The 23,983-nt window shown below is 33.4% G+C and overlaps 1 protein-coding gene across 1 annotated transcript in view; it reads right to left on the bottom strand.

Annotated features, from left to right (window-relative positions):
- The window catches only part of LOC134844438 (perivitellin-2 67 kDa subunit-like), a 40,777-nt gene extending 22,407 nt beyond the window's left edge, over positions 1-18,370 (bottom strand). The window contains exons 1-2 of the mRNA XM_063861115.1: positions 18,165-18,370; positions 15,593-15,695 (exon numbers count right to left, since the gene is read on the bottom strand). Of these exons, the coding sequence (XP_063717185.1) occupies positions 15,593-15,695; positions 18,165-18,359 (298 nt within the window). The 5' untranslated portion in view covers positions 18,360-18,370. The remainder of the gene's footprint in view (positions 1-15,592; positions 15,696-18,164) is intronic.
- Between the last annotated feature and the right edge of the window lie 5,613 nt (positions 18,371-23,983).

The raw sequence follows: 23,983 nt of genomic DNA, 5'->3' as shown, positions 1-23,983 counted from the left end.
TGTAAAAGATTGGTAATTCATGTACTGTCCTGTAGAAATTATATCTCCACTCTTCACTTTGGAGATAAATGGAATACAACGCAATAAGGGAATTTTTGTATTACCAACTATGTTATATTCTATAATATCACTGTATATCATTAGGGAATGTATTCTTATAATGTCGTAAGAATACTGAGGATAATGTGGACCTTTTCCTTTCATTATAACCCCTGTTTTATTTTGTTCTAAATCACAACCAAAAATGTGGCTCAATTCAGCACTCTGAATTATAAACACTGATTGACTCTCAGGTAAATGAACAGCAACTTTTTGTGTAATTTTATCTACTGATACATAGGTTCCGTTTTATTCAAAAACTTGAGCTCCTAGACGTTACTCATGGCTACAACTATATCAACAATACTTGGATACAATCCTGGTTCAATGCTCATTGGTACAATCTTTCTTTTCTCCTCAAAACTTTCTCTACCATCTACGAATGTAAACTTTCCCTCTGTAACATTTTGGTACAAAGAAGGGTATGATATTTCTGAACTAGCAACCTCCCATTCTCCTTTCAAATGTATTTGTTCAGGTAGAAAATTTGTGAAAGAACTAAGACTATTATTCGGATAACAAATAAAAGAAGCGTTGGAAACCAACTCAATAGTGAAAGAATCCATGACAACTGATCGGTAGAAATTTAGTTTAAAGAATGATTTACCTTTAATCAGAACATTTTCTAAGCTCTTTTTCATAAAATTTTTCCAGAATTTCTTCTTTGTCGAGATCTTTGATGCTGTATGTAGAGGCTTTTTTGTAGAGACCGCCGAAATTTCAAAAATTTCATCTGTAAATTGTGGTTTACATCCTTTTCGGAACGGATTATCATTCTTTGAAATTCTCACTCTGTCTCCAACTTTGAATTTTAGTTTCTTATACATTGTTGGAGGTTTATTGTGCAAAATTGAGAGGAAATCAGTATTCTTGACCTCTCTAGGTGATTTCCCAATAGATCTATTGATGCTACAATTCATTGTAGACACAAATTGCGGCAACTTGTTAATGAATTTTTCACCATGATCTTCTATGTAGCGGCAAATAATGTGTTTTAATGATTGAATGGCTCTCTCTGCAAATGCAGCTTTTGTTTCACTCATCGTCGAGTAAACTTCAATGCTTTTTTCCTTGCACAATTTTTTGAAAGTTCCTCCATATTCCATTCCTTTATCAACCCAAAGCTTTTCAGGAGTGTTTTTTCGAGAAATCATTTTTTTGAAAGCTTGCAAAATGTCTTTGGCATATTTAGCTTTCATTGTTTGAACTCTGACAAATCGCGAAAAAACATCAACAGCAACCAATAAATATTTGACTCCCTTGTTTTGACTCGCTAGTTTGTCCACAATTGCTAAATCCATACACCGAATTTCATTTATATATTTTAAAAATGCTTGAAGCCTTCGAAAACGTCTGATTGGGGGACCAAATTTTGTATATTCCAAGTTCTTCTGTCTTTCGCTTTGGCATTCTTGTTGGCAACAAGTTAAGGTGGAATTTGAGTTGCTTCCAAAATGGTAAGGTGAATATCGGGAAAGGCGGTATTTTTTCGCTTTAGTGCACACACAAAGTCTACAATTGATTCTTTTGTGTCTCGATTATCTAATATGATATTTTCTGACTGACTTAGTCTAATTCTAGGAGAATTCAAAATTAAATCAATAAGGTGCTTATTGTTACTCGTTTTCAATTTTGCATTTACAGCACTGTAAATAGAATCAAAATTGTTTGGTACAATCTCCTCTTTTTCATGCTTTTGTTCCAATTTTGGTTTTTTTGAAAGTGTGCTTTGTGATTGATAAATTGAGTAAGGAATTAGAACAAATTGATCCATACTATGTCAATCGTTTAATGACAAAAGGAGTGATAACAGATATTAATTGTAAGCCTTTTGGCGAGCTCAAAATAGTTCTCCTTTTATGCAGTGAAGTTCTTCTTCGTGTGAGTTCTGATATTTCTCGTCGATATTTTACTACGTCTACTTTTCGAAGATCCCTTAGCTCGCCTCGTAGTAAGTTTACTAGACATTCGCTGAGGAATTGAATGAAACATTTTGGACAATGGAGAATGAATTGTTTTTGAAGTTTTTGGGAAAATGTTTGAAATATTGGGAGTATAGAGACGTACTGTATGCTCATCGTCCAAAAACTTAGTTTCTGTTCCTGCTGGTAGATAAAACTTTGATGGAACTGAACCACTGTTTGTGCAATATCTTAGCGAATCAACTGTTTTTGGAGTTAAATCAATGAGTAAATGACCATAAGGAATAGATGTTGCATCTTGATACCACTCTTTCAATTGTGATCCTAGACCTAGTTGTTGATTTAATGTACTGATTTGTAAAACATCTCTCGGTGACTTGAATAAGACTATATGTGTATTTTGGAACTCAACATCTCTTCCCAATTTGCTTTGATGAAACAAGTTATGCTTAATATATATTGTATTCAGTCCCCTGTGTCTTCCAGCAGTAGCAATTTTTACAAACTGCTTAGAATTTGAAATTTCTTCACAAGAGTCATCAAATAAAAACAAGTATTTTGTTCCATTATTGGGAAGGTTTTCAATCAGTTCAAAGTCAAATCGTTGGATAAACTTAAGGTTTTTTCTTTGCATTTGTCCATAAAGAGGTTGATAATGTTGATAAAAACAAAAAATTTTGTCAAGTTTTGGTTGAAATGTACCAATTTTTAACCACTCAAAAATAAGATGTGTTTTTCCAGATCCACTCGGTCAAACTAGCGAAATAAAAACTCGTTTTTTGGTAGAAATTATTTTATTCATAGCTTTGGAGAAGGTAAAATATAACCGACTGTACTTGATAAAATTGCTACCCAAACAGTTGTTTCTTCACATGTAGTGGATAACATTATTCAAACGATTGGACAAGCTAGCATTAAAACTATGACAAAAAATTGGCACATAAACACTACGAGAGATATATTACACGTACGTCCAAAAAACTTCCAAGATTTTCGTTCATGATTCTCTTCATCAAAAACAAAATTTCCTAAATTTAATTGCTTGTCACATTCATCTCCCATCTCAACTCTGGAATGAAAAAATTGATAATGATTAACATTTAAATTTCAAAAACACGATATTACAAAAGTATTAAGGTAATTTACAATTTATTAAAAAAACATCGAGTCCATGTTCCGTATGCAAATGCTTTTCTTTCTGCACAATGAAGAGTATTTGCATGACGAAATGGGTAGTTGCTACACCTCCAATCGAATTCCTCATCTTTGAAAATCAAATTCTGAACTTTTGGACATGCGTAGTCATCCAAGTTTGTAACCTTTGTTTCCAAAATTTCTGACAGAATTTTACATTTTTCATAACCTTTTGCAAAAAACTCCGTTTCTGGAGCTTTTAGTTTTTTCAATATTTTTTCAAGCTCAGTATATTTTTCATAGCCACTGTTCCAATTGATTCCATGAAGATGCTTTGTACACCAAGCAGACTGAGATGTAGCTTTGAACTTTTTGGGAGGAAGAAAGGAATATCCCACAGTTTGTCCAACTCTTTAACTATTTTGTTTTCAATACACTCAATATCCAAAACAACTAAACTCATAATGGTAACTGTTTTCGCTGAAAATTTTTGTTAGAATAACTAACAATCGAACAATGCATATACTGATGAAGCAAAAATTTTAACATACAAACAGAAAATTAATCCAGTCACGTGACCAAGAAAACAAGAACTTGGAAATCTAGGTAAAACATAACAATAACCAGGTCCCTTATAAGTAGTAGAATTCACAGATCCAGCTGCATCTTGTAAAATTGCATGAAGTCTGAAAATTTTCGAATTTGCAAAAAAGTAATGCATACAAGAATTTCCGTATCCAATTAAGCCCCCAAAAGGAAATTTTTGGTTCATTTCTTTCAAATTTATGTTTGGGTCCAAAACAATACAGGTATTAAGAAAGTAATTTTTTCTTTTTGTGAAAATTCATGCTTTATCAAATCAAAATTTCTGAGAATTTCATTCAATTTCTGAACGTTCATTTTCTACAGTGCATTTGTCAATAATGATACAAGTTTTTTTGAATGTTTCTACATAAGACAAAACTGAGGGGATAAAATCAACCAAATTATCAGACTCTTTTTTTTCCAACTGAAAATTCTGATTGTTCTTCCAAGTGTTTCTTTTTCTACGATACTCTATAATATCTATTTTTTTAATATCTGAACAATAACTTAGAAAAATTTTTCGTCTTCCATTATGCAAAGTCCACTCAAATTGAGAAATTTGTGATTCTGTATCCAAATCTTGCAATTTTGGTAAATTTTGAGATTCCAAAACTGTTAGTTAAAATTTCTGGGACTTTTCTTGTAAGACGATATGAAAAACTCCGAATTTATTTTGAAGCTTTAAAACAAGATTTCTGAAAAAACCAATGTTCCAACTCATACTGCTCAGCTCAAAGAAGTTTTAAAAAAAGATTCAAGAAGATGAATATTTGAATTACATTACTATAATAACATCACTCAACAACAAAATTATTGAACAATACAGTTCTCAACAAACATAAAATCTCCCAAGACTTGGGCAGGTTCTTTGAATTCGTTCAAAGTATAGTTGACATAGGCAACTTGCTTCAAGACTTCGTTCTCCTTTGCAGTGAAGAGTCGAACCTGAATGTAGGGTGGCTTGTTCACACTGTACTTTCTTGATTGTGACACACACCCTTCTCTTCGTGTATGTTGTTACGTCATACACCGCATGACAGTTCGCAAGTTCCTGCTCCATGGTTGAGTCTTTGTCAGAATAGGGTTCCAATACAGGAACGAGTCCAAGGTTTTCAGCATCGTGAATAACAGTATTCCGTATTGCTGATATCCTTTCCCCTTCTTTTTCACCAAAATAGACTTGCTGTGTTTTTTCGATTTGTCCAGATTCATTTTTCTGTAGCAATTGGAAGCAAGGTTCAAAGTAAATTTTTCCGTTGTAGGGTTTTTGGGACCAAGAAAATCTCCTAATCCTTTTTTGGTTCTTAGCAAATTCAATATAGTTGGGAAGGATATCTTTTCGTGAATACATTTTTGATTTGAGATTCAGAATCAACTAATTGGTAGTATATATTTCAAAATAATGATATTTGTAAATTTATAGAAATTAGGAAATCTAGATGACTCACTGTACAATCCATGTAAGGTATTATTACCTTATATGGAATAATGAGTAGGTGATGATTCAAATATGGACATTGCGTAGGTGATGGAACTACTATATAAGCAATTCAATATAGATAAAAATCATTTTCAACAAGTAATCGGTGATGGCATCTGCTATGTGTCAAGCATATCCCACTTTTTATTCGGACTACAATGCAAAATCTCTTTTTATCTCTGTCTCAGAAAACTTTTATGAAAAATTTATTGTCACCCAAGACTACTGTGTATCTAACCATTCATCATTCTGCCCAGTGGAAAATTGCAAATTTCACTTAGTATTAATCGGATCATCGCTTGATCAGATTTTGCAAAGATTAGATAAATATCATTTCACTTATCAAATTGTTGACTGTATATATACTTTATACAAATACAGATTTTATTTCAATATTATTTCATCAAGAGGTGAAGTTTTTAATCAATTGAATCGTGCAGTCGAACACAACTTGAAATGTAGAATACCGGAAAAATTAACCGGTGTTGCAAAGAAACGACTGCTGCGAAAAAAATTCAAAAGACATTATCTCAGTTCTGCTCAGAAGCTTGCGTCCACTCAGACTCTTGGATCAGCTTTTTTGGAAAGGATTCGAAAAGTTCAAAACTCAAATTATGAGACTGACTTGTTGAAAATTGTTGATTGTTTTATTGATGGTTTTGGTACCGTAAATAGTGAGCGTATCAATTTTTCTATTAATAATTGAATATTTGTTAATAAAATTGTCGAAATTGTTTTTATTTAAATCAGGAGTTTTTTTGCAAGATGCAAATTTTGGTTTGATTTTTTCAACACGTTTGCAAAAATTTAATTAAAGTTTTTCACAAGATGCAAAAACTGTTTTGGTTTTTTCAACAAATGCAAAAATTTTCAACAAATTTTTGTGTTAGATGCGAGTTTTTTCGTGATTTTTTTGAAAACAAATTCAAAAATCTAACTTATTTTTTCTTATGCATATGCAAAAATTGCAAAATTTTATTGTAAAAAACTTGTTAAATTAATGCTAAAAATTTTTCATAATTGCTGACTTTGAGTGCTATTCCCTATCTTAATACATTGTTTTTCAGGTTTTTTTGATCAATATACATGCAAAGAGGAGATTTTATTTATGATCAAAATTCTAACAAAGATTTTCATTTTCTTTAATTATTAAATGTGCAAGAAAATCCTCTTTCAGTTTTCTTTGAAATGAGAAAATATTTATTGAAATTTTTCTTAATTTGCGAGATTTTCTTTAATTTTTTTAACAAGTGTGCAAAAAAAATTATGAAAAGTTTTGCATGGTGCAAAGATTAATGTCAAGTTTTTAACATGCTTGCAAAAATTGGTTGAATTTTTTTGCCATTTTTCTAACAAAATTCTATAAAAGTATTTACCAGATGCATAATTAGTTTCATTTTAACAAATTTTTACCGTTGAAATTTCTTAATAAACTTTTCTATGATCTCTTTGTTCCTATCTCTTGAAAATAAATTTACTAGATGTAAAACAATTAAATTACAAAGCACAAGACAGTAGCCAAATTATTTACAAATCAAAGAGCTGTCGAGCAGCTGAGTTCTCAAAATTTTGCAAGTTCTCAATGGAGCGCAAAGCTGGTCTTGCCTCCATCACTGGTGGTTGTCTTGGTGGTTCGCTGACTGGATTCCTTGGCTCAGAGAACCCCTCATTCTCTTCGATGGTAATTGGGTTGTCCACAGATCCCTCTTCCCAAGGAAAGAGGAAATCGTCGAATGGTTGGGCCACATATCTAGAGTCAGGAATTTCGGGGTAGTTCATTCCCACATGCTCGGCCACTTCCTCCATCATTTGCATTTCCCCAAGTTGATTCTCTGTAGGAGGTACTTGCGTTATATGATGTTCCTTGAAATCCCTGCGCATCACCTCCACCATATGCCAGACTTGGATTGGGATGTCCATTCGTGCCAGAAAAACTCCACAAACTGTTTCTCGCACTTGGATTTGTAATAAATCAGCCGGAAATTCCACCGAGAACATAAGGTTGTTGTTTTGTACTATCATTTTGAGCAATAAGTTGACTAAATGAGTAAAAACAAGATTTACAGTTGAGAGGGAGAAAGTTGCCGGTAGTTAAGTTGAAATTATTGTATTTAGAGCTGAGAGAGGAGGTAGTTGACGGAAGTTAAGTTGAAAATGAAATTATTTTTAGTTAAGAGAGAGGAGTACCTTCAACTGGAATGTGTGGGTTTAACCAATCAGAATGAATTTTCCTTATTCGGATTGTAGTCGTGTCCAATCAGATTTTAGTTTCCTTTTATGGAATTCTTATAGAAAACTCGTGTCCAATTGGAGACAAAGCTCCATTTTACACATTGTCGTTTCCAATCACAAAAAAGTTCATTTTTATTCAAGTTGTCGTATCCAATCAGAGGATACTTTCAAGAACTTAAGTCTTCCAAATAAGTAAAATATACACAAAAGCAATAGCAAAAATAAATGACCAAAAGTTGTTTGCTGTAAAAATAAGAAATATTGCCAATATAAGTAACAAAAGAAGAAAAATTAATAAAAATAGCATCTCTGCAAGTCTTCTCATCAATTTAACTAAATTTTTTGTATATAATCGATGAGAAATTGTTGATTTTTCAGCAAATATTCAAGTTCTTTGATTTTGATTTAGATTTGAGATGATAACTCAAAGTTGATGAATTTTTCAAAGCAAATCTTTGGAAATCTGATACCAAACCTGATCATGCAAGATTTTGAACTTTGAAAATCTTTTAAAAAATGGAGGAATAAAGAACTTTGCTGGGGAATTTTAACAAATTTGGGAGTTGGATATGGAATAAAAAGAGTCTTTGAAATATTATCGTACGATTTTTTTATTAATTTCAATTTTTCTAAAATAAATAAAATTTCTTTTCTAGTCAAGTGTAACTCAGCTGTAAGTTTATAGCTTTGATACGCAAAATATGGATCAAAAATTAACACTTTGATTGAGTAAGTTTCTCTAAAGGGATCTTTACTTAGTCGGAGAACTCTATTTTGGACAACATAAACGTCCAAAAAGTTGTGAAAAAAGTAAGAATCTACATCTATTTCATCAATAGGGAAATCACACGGAATAATTTCTTTTTTCTTCTAGAGTAATTCGAGGAAGTTCAAATGTTTTTTAATTGACATTCTTCAAAAATGAATATTTTGGATCCAAAGTTATGTCTAGAAACTGCTTAGTTCTGATTGGTTGAAAATTTTTCTGGAAAATTCTAGAACTTTCAAAGGATGGAAGTCATTACCATAAAAGGAAAATTGCGTGGGTGGTGACGTCACTTCTATTTCTAGAATGACTTCATTATCATAAAAGGAACATTGCGTGGGTGGTGACGTCACTCCTAAATATAGAATGACGTCATTACCATAAAAGGAAAATTGCGTAGGCGGTGACGCCACTTCTACCACAATCCAAGGAAAAGTAGAAAAATTTGATATTGTGGAGCAATGTACCCAAGAACGTCAAAACACAAAATGGAGATTCAAGATAATTACTAACGTCACAATTTTCGCTGCTTTGCTGAAAAACATCCCCATGGGATGTCCGGACTCTGTCTTACCCGAACCTTTATTACGACATACGCAAGTGAATTGTCTTTTATCTAACAAAGACAAGGAACCTTACAAAGATCATTTGTGTCTTTTCCGCGCATTGACCATGAACATGAACGGACATAATGATCTCGACTCTCACACTTCTAGATACTTTACAGATTTTATATCAAAATCTGGTTATGATCCTAAAAGTTTTCGTGGAGTTTCTATAGAAGACTTACCTGTTTTCGAGGAAATTGTGCAAAGAAACCTTTTTATATACGATTTCGATATCCAAGAGGGAGAATATGTAGGAGAACTAGCTCGACGAAGTATCGGAAGATTCGATAAAACAGTTAAGATACTGAGATTTAACAATCATATCATTCATACAAATGATATTGATTCTTTCTTCAAGTGTTTCCGGTGTCCTAGTTGTGACACTTTTTTTAATAAATCCGACAATTTTAACAAACATCTTCTGAGATGCAAGGACCGAGTGAAACATATTTACCCAAAGAACGTCTATGAGCTTCGCGAAACCTTGTTTGAAAAGCTAGAGGGATTCAGTCTTCCAGTTTCTGAAGATAACAAGCTCTTCAATTATCTAGCAATTTTCGATTTTGAATCGATTTGTGTTCCTACAGAGGAATTAAAAGAAACACAAACTACAATGTGGATTGGAATACATGTCCCCATTTCAGTCTCTATATCATCGAATCTGATTGATGATCCCATCTTCTTATACAACAAGGATCCACAGAACTTGATAATTGATTTTGTATCCAACCTCGAACTGTTAGCTGAAAAAAGTAAGTTGGAGATGAGAACAAAATTTCAAGATATTGAAGTAGCTGTGAATGAAAGAATGAGAAAGATCTTTGATCAGCTGAACGAACGTGGTAAAAACTTTTCAAGTAACAATTTTGAGTATCAAGACGAATGCATTGAAGATTCGGAAGGAGTAGATATGTCAACACAATTCTTACAAATTCAGAAAAATCAACTCATTGATTTGAAACAACATCTGGAGAGATATGTAAATACTTTACCTGTTTTTGGATTTAACAGCGGTAGATATGATTTAAATTTGATCAAGTCCTACCTAATCCCGTATTTGATTCGCGATAAAGAACAAGAAACATCTGTCATCAAAAAAGCAAATGACTTTACATCTTTCAAGTTTGGAGATGTACAATTTCTCGACATAATAAAGTTTCTGGGAGGGGCAACTACTCTGAACTCCTTTCTCAAAGCCTATAAAGCTAGCGAAACGAAAGGATTCTTTCCCTATGAGTGGTTTGATAACCCAGACAAACTTGACTTTCCTGAATTGCCACCGTATGAAGCCTTTTTCAGTAAACTTAGAAACAACAATCCTCTAGACAAAGACTTCATTGATTATGAGAAGCTTAGAAAAAGTGGGTTTGACGAACAACAGGCACTGAAAAAGCTTCAAATCAAGACTGTTCCTTCATCTGGTGTGGATAAATACAATTACTTACAAGAGACTTGGAAGAAAAATGGAATGACAGTGTTCAAAGACTTTTTGAAGTGGTACAACAACAAGGATGTAGTTCCAACCCTGGAGGCAACGCAAAAAATGATTCAGTTCTATCATAACAAGGGGATAGATATGTTAAAACTTGGATGCACACTTCCAAATCTAGCAAACATTTGTCTACACAAATCTACAAATTACAAGTTTTATCCATTTTGCGAAAGTGATAAAGACTTGTGTGAAAAAATTAGAGAGGACATGACTGTTGGACCTTCCATTGTTTTCACTCGATAAGCTGTAGTTGATGAAAAATACATCAGAAATTCATCAAATGTTTGTAAATCAATTGTTGGAATTGATGCAAGCCAGCTTTACCCTTTCTCAATGTGTCAAGATATGCCAACAGGACTGTACACGAGATGGGAGTTTGACACTGAAATGCAGAAATTCAAGGCTAGACATAATCGAACTCGCAACTTTGAGAATATGGTCATGTCTTTCTATCAAGAATCAAGACCAGAATGTAAAATTGAGAGCTTTTTTACATCTGGAAAACAGAAAAAGGCGACTGTTTTAATGTTGATGGTTACTGCGATCACTGTAAAACAGTATTCGAAGCAATGGGATGTTACTACCACTTCTGTTCCTGTTAAGAAGCTCGTCCCTCCTTAACAGAACAGGATATTGAGCAAGGAAACAAGAAGAGACAAATGGATGATATGCGACGAGAATATATTAAAGAGAAAGGATACAAAGTGGAAGAAATGTGGGAGTGTGACTGGTGGGAAAGTTTCAAAACCGATGACAAGATCAAAAATCACGTCAGAACCCACTTTCCCTATAAAAGACTTCTTTCTACAGACTCACTTCTAGGAAAAATAAAAGATGGATCTCTTTTTGGCTACGTTCAGTGCGACTTAGTTGTTCCAGATGAGCTAAAATCAAAATTTGCTAATTTTCCTCCAATTTTCAAAAATACTGAGGTCGGAAGAGATGATATTGGAGATTACAGGAAAAACTATGCGATCGAGAACGAAATGTTAAAGCATCCTCAGAGAATGCTGATATCTAGTTTCAAGCTGGAAAATGGAACAGTTATAACTCCTCTCTTCAACTTTTATATGGAACTTGGATTACAGTGCACCAAAATTTACCGATTTGTTCAATATTCTCCTCGGAAGTGTTTCAATAATTTCGTTCAATCGGGGGTTAATGCAAGAAGAGAAGGAGATGAAAACCCTTTGTCAGGAGTTGTAGCAGAAACGATGAAACTTTTGGGTAATTCCTCGTATGGATATCAGATGATGGATAGAGCGAGACATACAATCACAAAATATCTCAACGATGAAAAACTCATAAGGCAATCAATGTACCACTGTTTAAGAGACTTAACACAGTTGAGAAGGACTTATATGAGGTGGATTTAATGAAGTCAACCATTGAGCACAGAGAACCCATCATTGTTGGTTTTTTCATACTTCAGTATGCAAAACTGAGAAAGTTGGAACTCTACTATAACTTCTTTGACAAGTTCTGTGATGTGAATAAATTTGAAGAGTTGGAGATGGACACAGACTCACTTTACTTGGCACTTGCCGAAGAAAATTTATACGACTGTATCAAACCAGATAAGAGAGCTGCTTGGGAAAAAATTAGGGAAAATGACTGTAGAGACACTTTCAAGGCGGATGCAAAATCCAATTTCTTCCCTCGAACGTGTGGCAGTACGCATAAAAAGCATGATAAGCGGGAACGGGGACTTTTTAAAGAAGAATTCAGATGTACAGAAATGCTATGTTTGTGTAGCAAGACATATTGCTGCTATGACAACAAGTCCGATAAGTTCAAATTTAGCAGTAAAGGACTAAATAAACGGGTTCTAGAAGATTCTGGAGACGACCCCATGTCAAATTACAGGAGAGTGCTCGACGACGCAATCAACTTAACATCTACAAATAGAGGATTCAGAACTATAAATTATATGGTGGCCACATTTGAACAGACAAAGAAAGGACTAAGCTATTTTTATCCAAAAAGACAAGTACAAGATGATGGAATTCATACAAAACCATTGAACTTATAACAACTGATCTGTTGTAGTAAATTTATTCATGATGTTGTATTATATTGGTTTTATGATGTTAAAACGTAAAATTTTGCGGTAAACTCATTATACAATGCAGTGATTTATATACTTTTTTGTAATTTAATTTTTTCTCTCAAAAAATTCGATTTTTTTCGATGTCTCTGTAGGTTCAGAATGGATTCAGATAGGTAGAAAGTAAAAGTATCTAATAAATTTTTATTAGATCAAATTATACAAAATTTTATCGTGTTTTGAATTTTTTCGAAAAAATTTTATTTTTTTTTTGATAAAAATTCCAAGTTTTTGCACAAAAAACTCTTACCATTGACTTACCATATACCAAAAAACTAAATACATAATCTTAATTCTACAATCTACACTTAATTAACAATTAATTGTTCCCAATTAGATAACACGCACCAAAAATTTTGCGAAAAAAAATAAACATTTCCACACAAAAACCAAAAAAATTACATTTTTCTTTCTCTTACCATCACACTGAAACCTTACCATCGGTATTCCCTATCTTAATACATTTTAGACTCTATGCCCAATCTTAATACATAGCTGCCGGACCGGATGCTCTAATCCCTATCTTAATACATGGGGGTCCGTCACCTCCCCCCCACTTCAGCTCCAACATCTACTACTTACACATATTTGATTTATGCTTGCTTTTAATAAGTTGTAGGTCACGAAATAAACGATTATCTCGATTTATTAAATATGGAAGAGTCCATTGCAAGAGGATAGGGAAATGATCCGAGAAGTTTTGGTATTCGAGGACTTGGTGGTCTGTTTCGGTTAAATTTTGATAAATGAAATGACCTAGACATGTATTTGTTGTATCAGTAACTCTTGTTCCTTTGGTATCGCCAAGTTCAAACCCATTCAAAAAAATGAAATTCAGGTAGTTGTTAGATAGTTGATTAACTTTTGAAATGTCGATATTAAAATTGACACAGATAACAAAGGGAATTGAGGATGAGGAGTTATCTTCCAAAAATTTATCAAGTTGATCAATAAATGTTAATTTGTTTATTCTAGGAGGTTTGTCTAATACGGCTATTTTAAACTGGTAGTTACTTAGTTGGCTTTTTCTGTTACATGTTACAAACTTATTATAGCCATCAATGAGATAGCATTTACTGTCATCGTTTTCTGTTAGCCATGTTTCTGATAGACATAAAATAGAAGGAGGAGACTCAAGACTGTATACTAGTGCTTCCAATTCACTTAGATGACCTTTCAAAGAGCGAACGTTTATATGTAGCACTGAAATTTTAGGTTCCGGAGGGGGACTCCGATTGATAGAAAACACCAGTAAAGCAACTCAAAACATCATTGACTGAATATTTAAGCAAATCCCCGCCTTCGTAGAACCCGGTTATTTTTTTTATGTAATTGTCATTTTTCATCTGATAGAAGAGAGTTCCCTCTCTTGACCAAGCCGAAGCAATACGATTGTCTCTTTTCATCAGTTTAAGAAAGTTGAGTCTCGCCTTAGTGAGGTCCTCGAATATCCCTATATCTTTCGTGCTTTCTTTCTCGTTTAATTGACGCTTCTTTTTTAGAATTTCAACCTTGGCAACTCGCCGACAAAAACGAAACAAGAAACATTATCGCAGAAAGTCAACAACTCCCCGGTGACCAAAAATGCTACTCTTAAAATTTTTATGCAATTCCATAAGTACGGAAAATTGCATGAAAAGTCTAAGATAGGTGGTTTTTCTTATGGAAAATTTATAAATGTGGACTAGAGTTTTTCTATTAAACAAAAAAATTGATTTTTAAAATTTAATGTGAAATTCTTGGGTATTTGGCTCAAAACTGGAGTCACAGAAGGTTTGACTGTTTTGCATTTACAATGTGTTGAAATCGATCTGAATCGATTTTTAGATTTTTCTTGGACATGAGATATAAATAAAATATAAAAATTTAAAATTTTGGCAAAAAATTTCAAATACGATCATCTTTAAAAAAACGTCTTTTTTAATTAATCAGACATTGATCGGGGCATACATAAACATGTCATACAATACAAATAGGCGTTTTGAGCGTTTTGAAGAAAAAAATTATCTAGAAAGAGAAAAAAGACCACATTTCGTGTATCCAGGACTACGTTGAGCACAAAAAAAAATGCATGCACAATGTTTTTTTTTGGACAATGAGTGCAAAATTGGTTTTGCAGTTGAAACAAAAATGTTTCATTTTTGAAATTACTTTCAAAGTGTTTGTTGCCAGTATCAAAAATTTCTAGTACAGTTCAAATAAGGCAATTATTTTTTAGCAATTTTTTGACAAAAAAAAATTTCTTTCTTATTTATGTACAAAAAGTTCTATGAACGAGTGAGCCGAGCTCTATGAAAAGTGAGTAGAATTTTTTGTCAGAAAGTTTCTGCGCCGTAGGCATAGTTTTAAAAAAGGATGCAAAATACTTTTCACACCCAATCGAAAAAAGCAAATTTTTGTCTGCTGAAAGAAAAAAACAAAAACCTCAAAATTTGATTCAAGGGCTTATAAATGGCCAGTTTGGTCATATTTTTGACTCATGTGCACTTATTTCATCTGCAATGCGGAAAACGCAATTTTTTTTGAAAATCCATAGATTACAACTTTTGTCTGTGGCCGAAAATAGTTGTAAAGACAAAAAATTGTCAACGTTTTTTTTAAAAAAAAAAATTTAATGATAACATTTTCTATACCGCTTACCCACTTTTTATTAGAATCAACATAAATTTATACTTAAAATCAATTCTAAAATTACACGAGTAATCTGAAAACGAATTGTTGAACAGTGCTTCAAATTTCAGTCATCTAGTGTTTTTCAGAGCTGTTTTTTCGGGTTTGATTGTTCAGTAGCCTTGTCGATAACACGTTTTTTGTTATATCATTGTTTCTTTCTGAATGTTTTTTGTTTTTTAAAGATAAAACCTAATCAATGCCACAGTTTTGATAAAAACAATTCGACCCATAGTCTTGTCGGCATTATTTCAACCTCGGCCTGATTTATTAGTTTCGAAAGCGTCATCTGTATTATAAGCTGGTATTTGGACTGAACGCTGAGAATTTTATAATCTTTGCAGGCTCGAAAAATTACTTTGCTTTTTTAATGTGAATAAGTTTTTATTTTAGTTTCACTTCAACTTGACATTTTTTATCTGAAATCTGAACGCTCCTACTTCTCATTTTCGATATGTCCGATGATTCTAAGCACTTAATGAATCATTTCACTTTACCTGGAGGATCATCAATTCCTGGCGTGACTTCCCCACCCTGAGAGTCTGTCGCTGGACCTGTTTCACTTGTGCTTTCTCTGGTTTGTCCATCATCTATTGGGACCTGGCAAAAAAGTGTCATAATGTAAATTGTTCATACATTTATTCTGTCGAAAAGACTTTCTTGTTCTTACAACCACCAACAATAAGAAACAAAGTCGGCATTTGAAAGGATTGTTGCTGTTTTTATACAGTGAATAGAGTTGGAGAGAATATACTTTCAAAAACTCAGCAAAACAACTAGTTGAACTATTATCTGTTTTTTCCAAAGAAAGTATGGAATATTTTCGCTTGAGGTGGTTTTTAAATTGAAATTTTTTTGCAATTGCGGTACTCACATCCGAAACATATTAGCTTATGATAAGATATATAAGATGACATATTACGAAAGATATTAGCATGAATATGATAGTAAAAGTTATCGGTAACCTTTTCAGTGACCATCAGAGGGCATGAAAAGTGCCAAAAGTTCTGCAGTAGAATTTGAGATTTTATGCTGAAATTGTAACGCAAAGTATTCATCGTCGCGACAGATCCAGCACCCAAAACGGCTCCAATATAAATTAAGCCATGGTAAATGGTCACAATAATTCCCTACAAGGCTCCAATTGGAACACTTGAATTCTTTTCAAATTAAATTGTTAGCCACATATCAATCAAAAATTTCTGTGCCAAAAATAATTATGATCATTTACAGGGCAGTTGTTACATTCAATTTTTTCCTAATATCCGAGCAAATTTGTGTCCAATATTCAAATAAATAGCAAATGCGAAGTGGATTTTGTATCTGTACCAATTAAGGATAGTCAGAACGCTTTTCAAGCCTTCTAGTCTAGAATTTGACAGTAGAACATCTTTTTCGAGGACGATGCTGTTTAGAAATTAGCATTTCACTATTTGCAATTATTTAGAAAAAAAAATAAATTTGCAATTTGTTCAATTTTTTGCTTTTACAGCATTTGAAGAAAACGTTTTCAAATTTTTTATTGAAACCACAGCTATAATTTTTAATATTTCATTAAGAATGAAACGCAAAATTTCAGCACGAGGCTAAAGTGTATATTTTGCGTACTGTAAGTAGATTTGCTAAAAAGCTAAAAACAGATTTCACGCGGCTTCCGCAACAATGCTATTTTTTCAGATCTTCTGCTGTTTTGGATTCCTCGAGCAAATAGGTAAAACAAGGTTTCACTCAAGACTTCTCCAACCTGGTTTTGCAGGGCTGGAGTGAAACTTGAGAAATCAAGAACAACTTTCAAAATACAAAACCAAACATGTTTTCAGTACATTATAGATTTTAAAGCTCTGCTTATGATTTCCTAGTAATAGAGTTCCTAATCTTTTCAAAAAAAGTCGGCGAAAAAACAGCAAATAGTGAGCGAGATATCTGGCTCGCAATGTTTTTTGATTATAAGTTTTACTGTTTCCTGATATAATTTTTCATCAGGATTTTGGCCTTTTCTTACTTTTTGCTTGTTTTAAAACCCATGTAGAGGAACGAGACGTGTTTTTTTACTATGTCGGTCGCGAACGAAAATCTACAGACTGGACAGGTTCTTAAGGACAGACAAATTCTAGAAATACCATATATCGGTCGCAATGTGGAAAAATTAGTGCGATATGGTCGAAAAATTTGTCCCTTTAAAATTTGCGGTGAGTCGAACTCGGATCAACGACATTTTAACCAACCATAATATATATCCACATACTTTTTCGCTTTGATGTATTGGAGCTCACAATTTATTTAGTTCAAGCTGTTAAGTAGCCACGTGGTCAAAAAATAAGTCGCGGCATGGGCGAAAAAAATCGCGGCTTGGCCGAAACATTAATCGGAGCGTGGTTGAAAAATTAGTCGCGGTATGGTCGAAAAGTTAGTCGTGATGTGGTTGAAAAATAAATCGCGGCATAGCAAAAAGTTTTTTGACTTACCTTTTAAATTTTTATTGAGTCGCCCAAATTGTTTTTCAGAGCTCTGCCAAAGCAATAAAAAGACCCTGTTCTTGCCTTATTTTTGCGAAATTATAAAAATAGGCTAACAAAACATATACCAAAAAAGCATTTTGTAAAAACAATTTGACCAATACAGTTTTTGAGCCCGCCCCATTCAAAGATAGTTTTTATGGCGCCGAAGGCCCCATTAGAAGTTTTTTTTAGGTGCTTCACCAAAAATGAAAGCCGGTTAACTTTCCTTCGGTCAAGGTGGTCGCGGGTGCGTTGCCTCATTCTGCAAAATCCGGAAATACCAAATTTTGGTTGCCGTGGTCTGAAAAAATCCAGTTTTGGTCGCGGCAGTCCAGAAATACTACATTTTGGTCGCGAGTAACCGAGAAAAATCTGTCAAAACTACGCATTAATGCACGGTACTTGCAATGCTAGCTAGAAGTAATGTCTGCTTTCTTGTTGCAACTACCCTGATAATAAATTAGGAAAAACGTCTTTCATTACATCAGTGTTGCATTATATCATTATGATAATCTTTTAAAATCTCTGTTTTTGCTTTTCCTTTTGTTAAAATTGTTCAAATTTTACATACTTGTGTAACATAAGAAGTTTCATCATTTTGGCTTAATGATTCGTCGCTCTTCGAAGCAAATTCATGTTTGAAACCCATGAGTATCACAGTTCCAGCAATGATTATAGCTACCAACACTATGCCTACAATAGCTCCACAAAGAATAAAAGCCCGATGAGCTCGAGGAAGCCACAATTTGCTCGGCTGCTTGTCCATTTAAACCATTCAGATCTGAAAGAAAATTCGAGAAGAATAAATGATTTTAAATTTTAAGGATCAAATGTAAGAAAAAGAGCATTATAAAACAAAATCTATTTGTAAAGAATGTCTCAGTCTTCCGTTGTCTCAGTTTTTTCCAGTTGTAGTAATTAGAAAAATGACAGTTTTGATCTTTTCCTGAACTACATGTCAGAAAGACTATCAACCACAGGGCAGACATGCACTCACACATACACACGCAAACAAACATATATACATATAACTACAAACCACACACCGATCCACCAAACACCCATACTCGCAACCTTTCACATTAGTGGATTTGCAGAGGAGGGCGTTGACGTATGCCCCCGCCCCCAGGAATTAGACCCCTTGACGGCTGAGGAACTAAAAACTTTTTTTTCTAATGGCGCCTCAGGCGCCTACACAAAAAACGCGCGCCAAAAAATTGCTCCAAAGTTTTCCAAAGACGCCTAAAACAAATTTTTCGACCCGGTTTTCAGGGAAACGCCTTTTAGGGAATCGCGCGCCGAAAAATTGCAATATTTGATCCAAAATTTTCCAAAGACGCCTAAAACAAATTTTTCGACCCGATTTTCAAAAATTCGAATGCTGGGTGAAAAAATTGATCGAAACAGGATCTATACATTGATTTAAGAGGACTCGGAAAATCATTTTGGTATATCTAAAGATTTTTTCTGAAAATCCGCCTCTCTCTCAAAAACATCCTAAATTCCATCCTAAAATCCTAAATCAGCTCCTGCTGAATCACGTCCGATAAAAGGTATCGGATTTTTATCAGTCCAACTATCTAAGAAATCTTAAGATTTTTTGTGAAAACATGGGGCTCAAAACTCTGGGCAATCTGTGTTTTCAGGGGTTTGATACGGTTTAGAATTATACTATTGAATTGAGGCATGTTCATTGGTTGACATAAATAGTCAGTTGCTGCAAAACATGTTTAATAGGGGAAATGACGATTTTTAAGATTTCAAACTTATTTTTTTATTTTGAAATTTTTTTTCAAATTTATCAATCAAAGCTTAATTCCGAAAGAGTTTGGTCGGACTCGGTTAAATAAATCGAGATACTTAGACACTCATCTTGCTAAGAGTAGTTTCTAATGATGAAATTTTAAGATTTCTAATGATGAACAAAAAATTGACTAAACGAAGAAGCGAGATGCCGGAACTTAATTAAAAGGCACCCTAATTATAGAAACAGACAGATGTTTTTCTGTCAAAAGAACAATAGGAGCAAAAAATTTTCCAGATTTGTTTTGATCAAACCTTGTGAACTGAGAGAATATATATATTTTCTCTTAGTAATCAGTTTTCTGTTCAAGTTTCAATAGAGCAACACAACATTCAATACTAAAATTGTTTTGTTTATGGTTTTGAACGAATTTTATCTGATGTTGTTTGATGTACTTGATGTATTAAAATGCCATATGATTTTTTAAAAATTTTGTTCAACCTCCAATGTAACGATGCAGAATGAGAGCATTCACTAGCACGAGAGCACTCTTAAGCTCGAGATCATTAAGTTTTGAAAAAACTTATTTTTGCTGCAGCAATTTCACGTGATGTTTATCTGGATCGGTCATATGATACTTTGGCAACTTCAAACGCTTTTCAGTTGTAGTTCATCGCGTAGCCATGAACATGTTTTTTTTCTGATCAAATCTGAGATGTAATTTTTCATTAAATAATATTTTTACGAACATCACACACCTGCTGCGCAAAATGAGTTAAATAGATGAAGATGATTGCTATGAATGAAATATATAGCCCAAAGTTATTTTATAGATATTAAATTGATTTATAATTAGCTTGCGTCAGAAATATCGGGTTGAACAAAACTTTGAACGAGGTTGTTCACCTCCCTCAAGACAGCCTTTATCAGACCTTCACTCAGAAATTAACTCTTGTACCGCTACATATTTCCTTTTATTCAGTCTCAGCAGCTGTTTTTTTTACTTTTTAATTTCAATTTTCAAATTGTTTCAATGAAAATTTTTGATGGTAGTTATATTAGCCTATTTGAATTTTTTTTGTTTAGCACGGTTGACTGAAAAATGTCTCTAAATAATTGGTTGGAATATATAAAGTTATCGTTGCAAGTGCGATATACAGAAGTAACCTTTTTTGATAGCAGCAACCGGCTCAAAAAACTCAAAAAATTCAACATAGCTATACAGGACTAGATAATACTACTTTAAACTGATTTCGGTAATTTCGGGCGATTCCTGAAAACACTGTAGCTGTTATTTAAGTATAATTTACTTGCGGTAGAAATATCGGAGTCAAACAAACTTTTGAGGTGTGCTCGTTCGCGTCCATCGATACCACCTTTATCAGACCTTCAATCAGAAATTATTTTTTTATACCACTTTATATTACCTTTTATTCAGTCTCAACAGGTGTTTTTTCAGTTTTTAGCAGCCACTTTAATTTTGTTGCAGTAAAAATTCTTGATGGTAATTATATTAGCATTTTGAAAATTTTTTTCATTTAGCACAGTCGACTAAGATTTCTCTAAATTTTAGATTATGAATATATAAACCTAACAAAACAGGCAATCTACAAAAAAAAACCGTTTTTGGTAGCGGCAATTGCCTCGCGAAACCCAAAAAAAACTCGCGATAGCTATAGAGGACTATGTAATACTACTATGCGGCATTAAACTAATTTTGGAAACTTTGGGCGATGCATGAAAAAACTAGCGGCCTTAAACTAATTTTGGAAACTTTGGGCGATGCATGAAAAAACTATAGCAAATTACTTGCGCTATGATAGATAGATTGCAATTGAGGTCAATTGCTACCGATAATTTAGATAGATTGGAATTAATAAATTTTTTTGACAAAATCAATGAAAAAAAGCGAACAACTTCAAATTGTTTTACAATCAATTTAAGCTTAAGTTCTACATAAAAATTATAATAATAAAAGAATATTTTAATATTAGTTTGCAAAAGTTTGCTTTCTTGAATTTTTGTTTCTGTGAGTATATTTAAATCAAAATCAAACCGCAAAAAGTATAACTTTTCCGGAAAGGAAAAAACATATGACCATAGAGGATCTTAAATTAGTTATTGTCTTTTTATAATGCGAGTTAATTACTATGTGAGAGTTTTTTTTAAAATTGTTGTCATGGAAGCAATCGGGTGTTAATTAGGCTTTCATGCAAGCCTGTGAGGCTTAAGTAAAAAAAATTCAATTTGCTTCACGTTTTCAACATATTGTTAAAAATTTAAATTTTCAAGCAAGATAATTAAGTGATAAATAATGACGGGATCCTTTTGAGTTGTTTTGTTGTTGTTAAAGGAAGGTTCAAAGTTTGATTTCTTCAAGATATTTTGAGAAAAATTGAAACAGCATGTGAATCAACATAACTTGAAAAACTTGATTTTGATAACTTGAAAAAAAAGTGTTTTTAAAGGGCCTTCCTGGCTCAAATTGATTTTCAAAATTTTTTGTATATATAACACGCTGGACAAAATTTTGAGGTTCTCAACAGAAAAATAGCAAAAAAACTGGCAGGTAATCAGACTCTGCTGAAAAATTGGATTGTTAATGTCTCATCGATTTGAAGCTGAAGGATCTCTGATTAATGAGTTGCCTATAAACTAACTTCCCTAGCTCTTAAAGATATTTACTGCCTTCCCTCCTATAATCAACGGTCGACTGACCTATTGAGTTGTTTTCGAGGTGAAAATTTTACTAACCAATAAACTCAAGTAGATTACAAGACGCAGTCTATGTTGAAACTGAAACGGTAATTTATAAGTGATTGGTTAGGAGTGGCTTAATGACCCACCTCTGAACAACCTCTTTGGTCACAGTGACCTCCCCCTCTGACACCTCAATAACAGATGGGTGATGCTCCCCCGCCCGTCCGTTTCTTAATTCAAATATATTTGACTGTGGACTCGATTATAAAGTCCCAACGAATAAATTTTTTGATGTTTGATTTTCTGCCATGATAAAATTTCTTAGTGTTGCTTCAAGATTGATGGTTTCATAAGGTTTCTTGATAACTTCACCCTGTCAAAAGTTTCATCAGTAATCAAAATTGCTTCTTCGAATTGGTACAGTTGGTACTACAACTGAAGTAATGACAGAGGAAATACTTTGTCACTCACATCACATTGGCCGCCGTCACTATTTTTTGTACCATCTCATTTTTTTCATGTATAGTTCCCACGTCGTTTCCGACAAAGTTTTCGCTCAACGTTCCCAATATCGATAAAAGTTTGCCTAGTTTCAAAATAAATTTTGAGTACAATACTCGTCGAGCATTTTCACAATAGGTTTTGGGTAAAATACCACGTCAATATTCTCAATCGTCATCGCCATCACATTTGCTCTCCCGTTACTAAATTCGACCTCCTCAACGTTGACATTTATCTTTCTTGTAAGTTTGGCAATAATGTGATTATTTCACTCCAATAAGGAGTGGGAATAAGTTTTCAATCATTTCAGATATACAGGTACTCTGTGAGTTTTCTAAAAACAGATCTGAAATAACATTGTTCAGATCTAAATTTCAGATCTGAAATTGGTTTAAAAATGTTTAAATAACGTTTGGATACTTCAAGGATTGGTTGTTTCAAATCTAAAATCAGACCTGAAATTAAGTTTTTGTTGGTTATTTTAGATTTGAAAGAGCAATTTTCTGACACAAGTGTTGGTATTTTTTGTTTTTGATAGCAAGTTATTTATTAGCTTCTAGGCAAAAATTTTATGTTTTTTTTATGATAAAAATTTTCATTTTTGACTATCATGCCAAAAAATGTTCTCTTGACTATCATGCCAAAATATTTTCTCTCGACTAATTATATTTTTTTACTATCAAGCCAAAATATTTTCTCTTGACTATCATGCCAGAATTTTAAGTTCAACTGTGTCTTCGTCAGCCAGTAGTTGACCTTCTATCATCCAAATCTCCAGCCCTGTCAGCATCTGCTGATCCATAGAGTTTTACACTACCAGCGTCCGCAGTGTTGCACAGCTCCAGATCATTTCCTCCCTTTAGGTACGTAGAACGCTCTATGCAGCCACCCAGTGCACCCTTCCCGGGTTCTCCAGGAAACGGGAAATTTGCGTCACAGTAGCTTGGATATCAGGCCTTGTTTGCTTAGCTATGAGCAAAACTGAGTCTACAATGCCTTTACAGTCATCAGGCTTCATGGACACTGATTCTGTTTACCCAACTTCATGACGGTCCTTCTTCGAAAATTGTGCGCTGATGTCCGCTGATGTGGCCACTGGTTTCCAATCAGCTAGGCCAAAACGATCCAATCAGTCGTCGATGTAACATGGTTGATTCATTGTTACTGTCCTTAGTAAAAAAAAAGAGTTTAATTCTACCGCATGTTTTCTCCGTTGATTAGCATGAAACAAATATATGAAAAATTTCAATGAAAATTAGAAATTAAGTGCTTGGCAAAACTACTGTATCATAAAAATTGCTCTCTGAAATTGATGTAATTAACTTTGTTGTACAAGCGGAAATTGATTTTTCTGACAGCAACTAGGATTGAGGGCTGGGATTAGAGAGTTAGATAGAATCTGAGGTTTGAAATGAGGATTGAGAGCACATGGTTATTGTTGAAGA

Source organism: Symsagittifera roscoffensis, chromosome 4, assembly GCF_963678635.1.
Source record: "Symsagittifera roscoffensis chromosome 4, txSymRosc1.1, whole genome shotgun sequence".
Taxonomy (NCBI): domain Eukaryota; kingdom Metazoa; phylum Xenacoelomorpha; order Acoela; family Convolutidae; genus Symsagittifera; species Symsagittifera roscoffensis.
The sequence above is the reverse complement of the archived record's forward strand: the minus strand, read 5'-3'. Positions and strand labels throughout refer to the sequence as shown.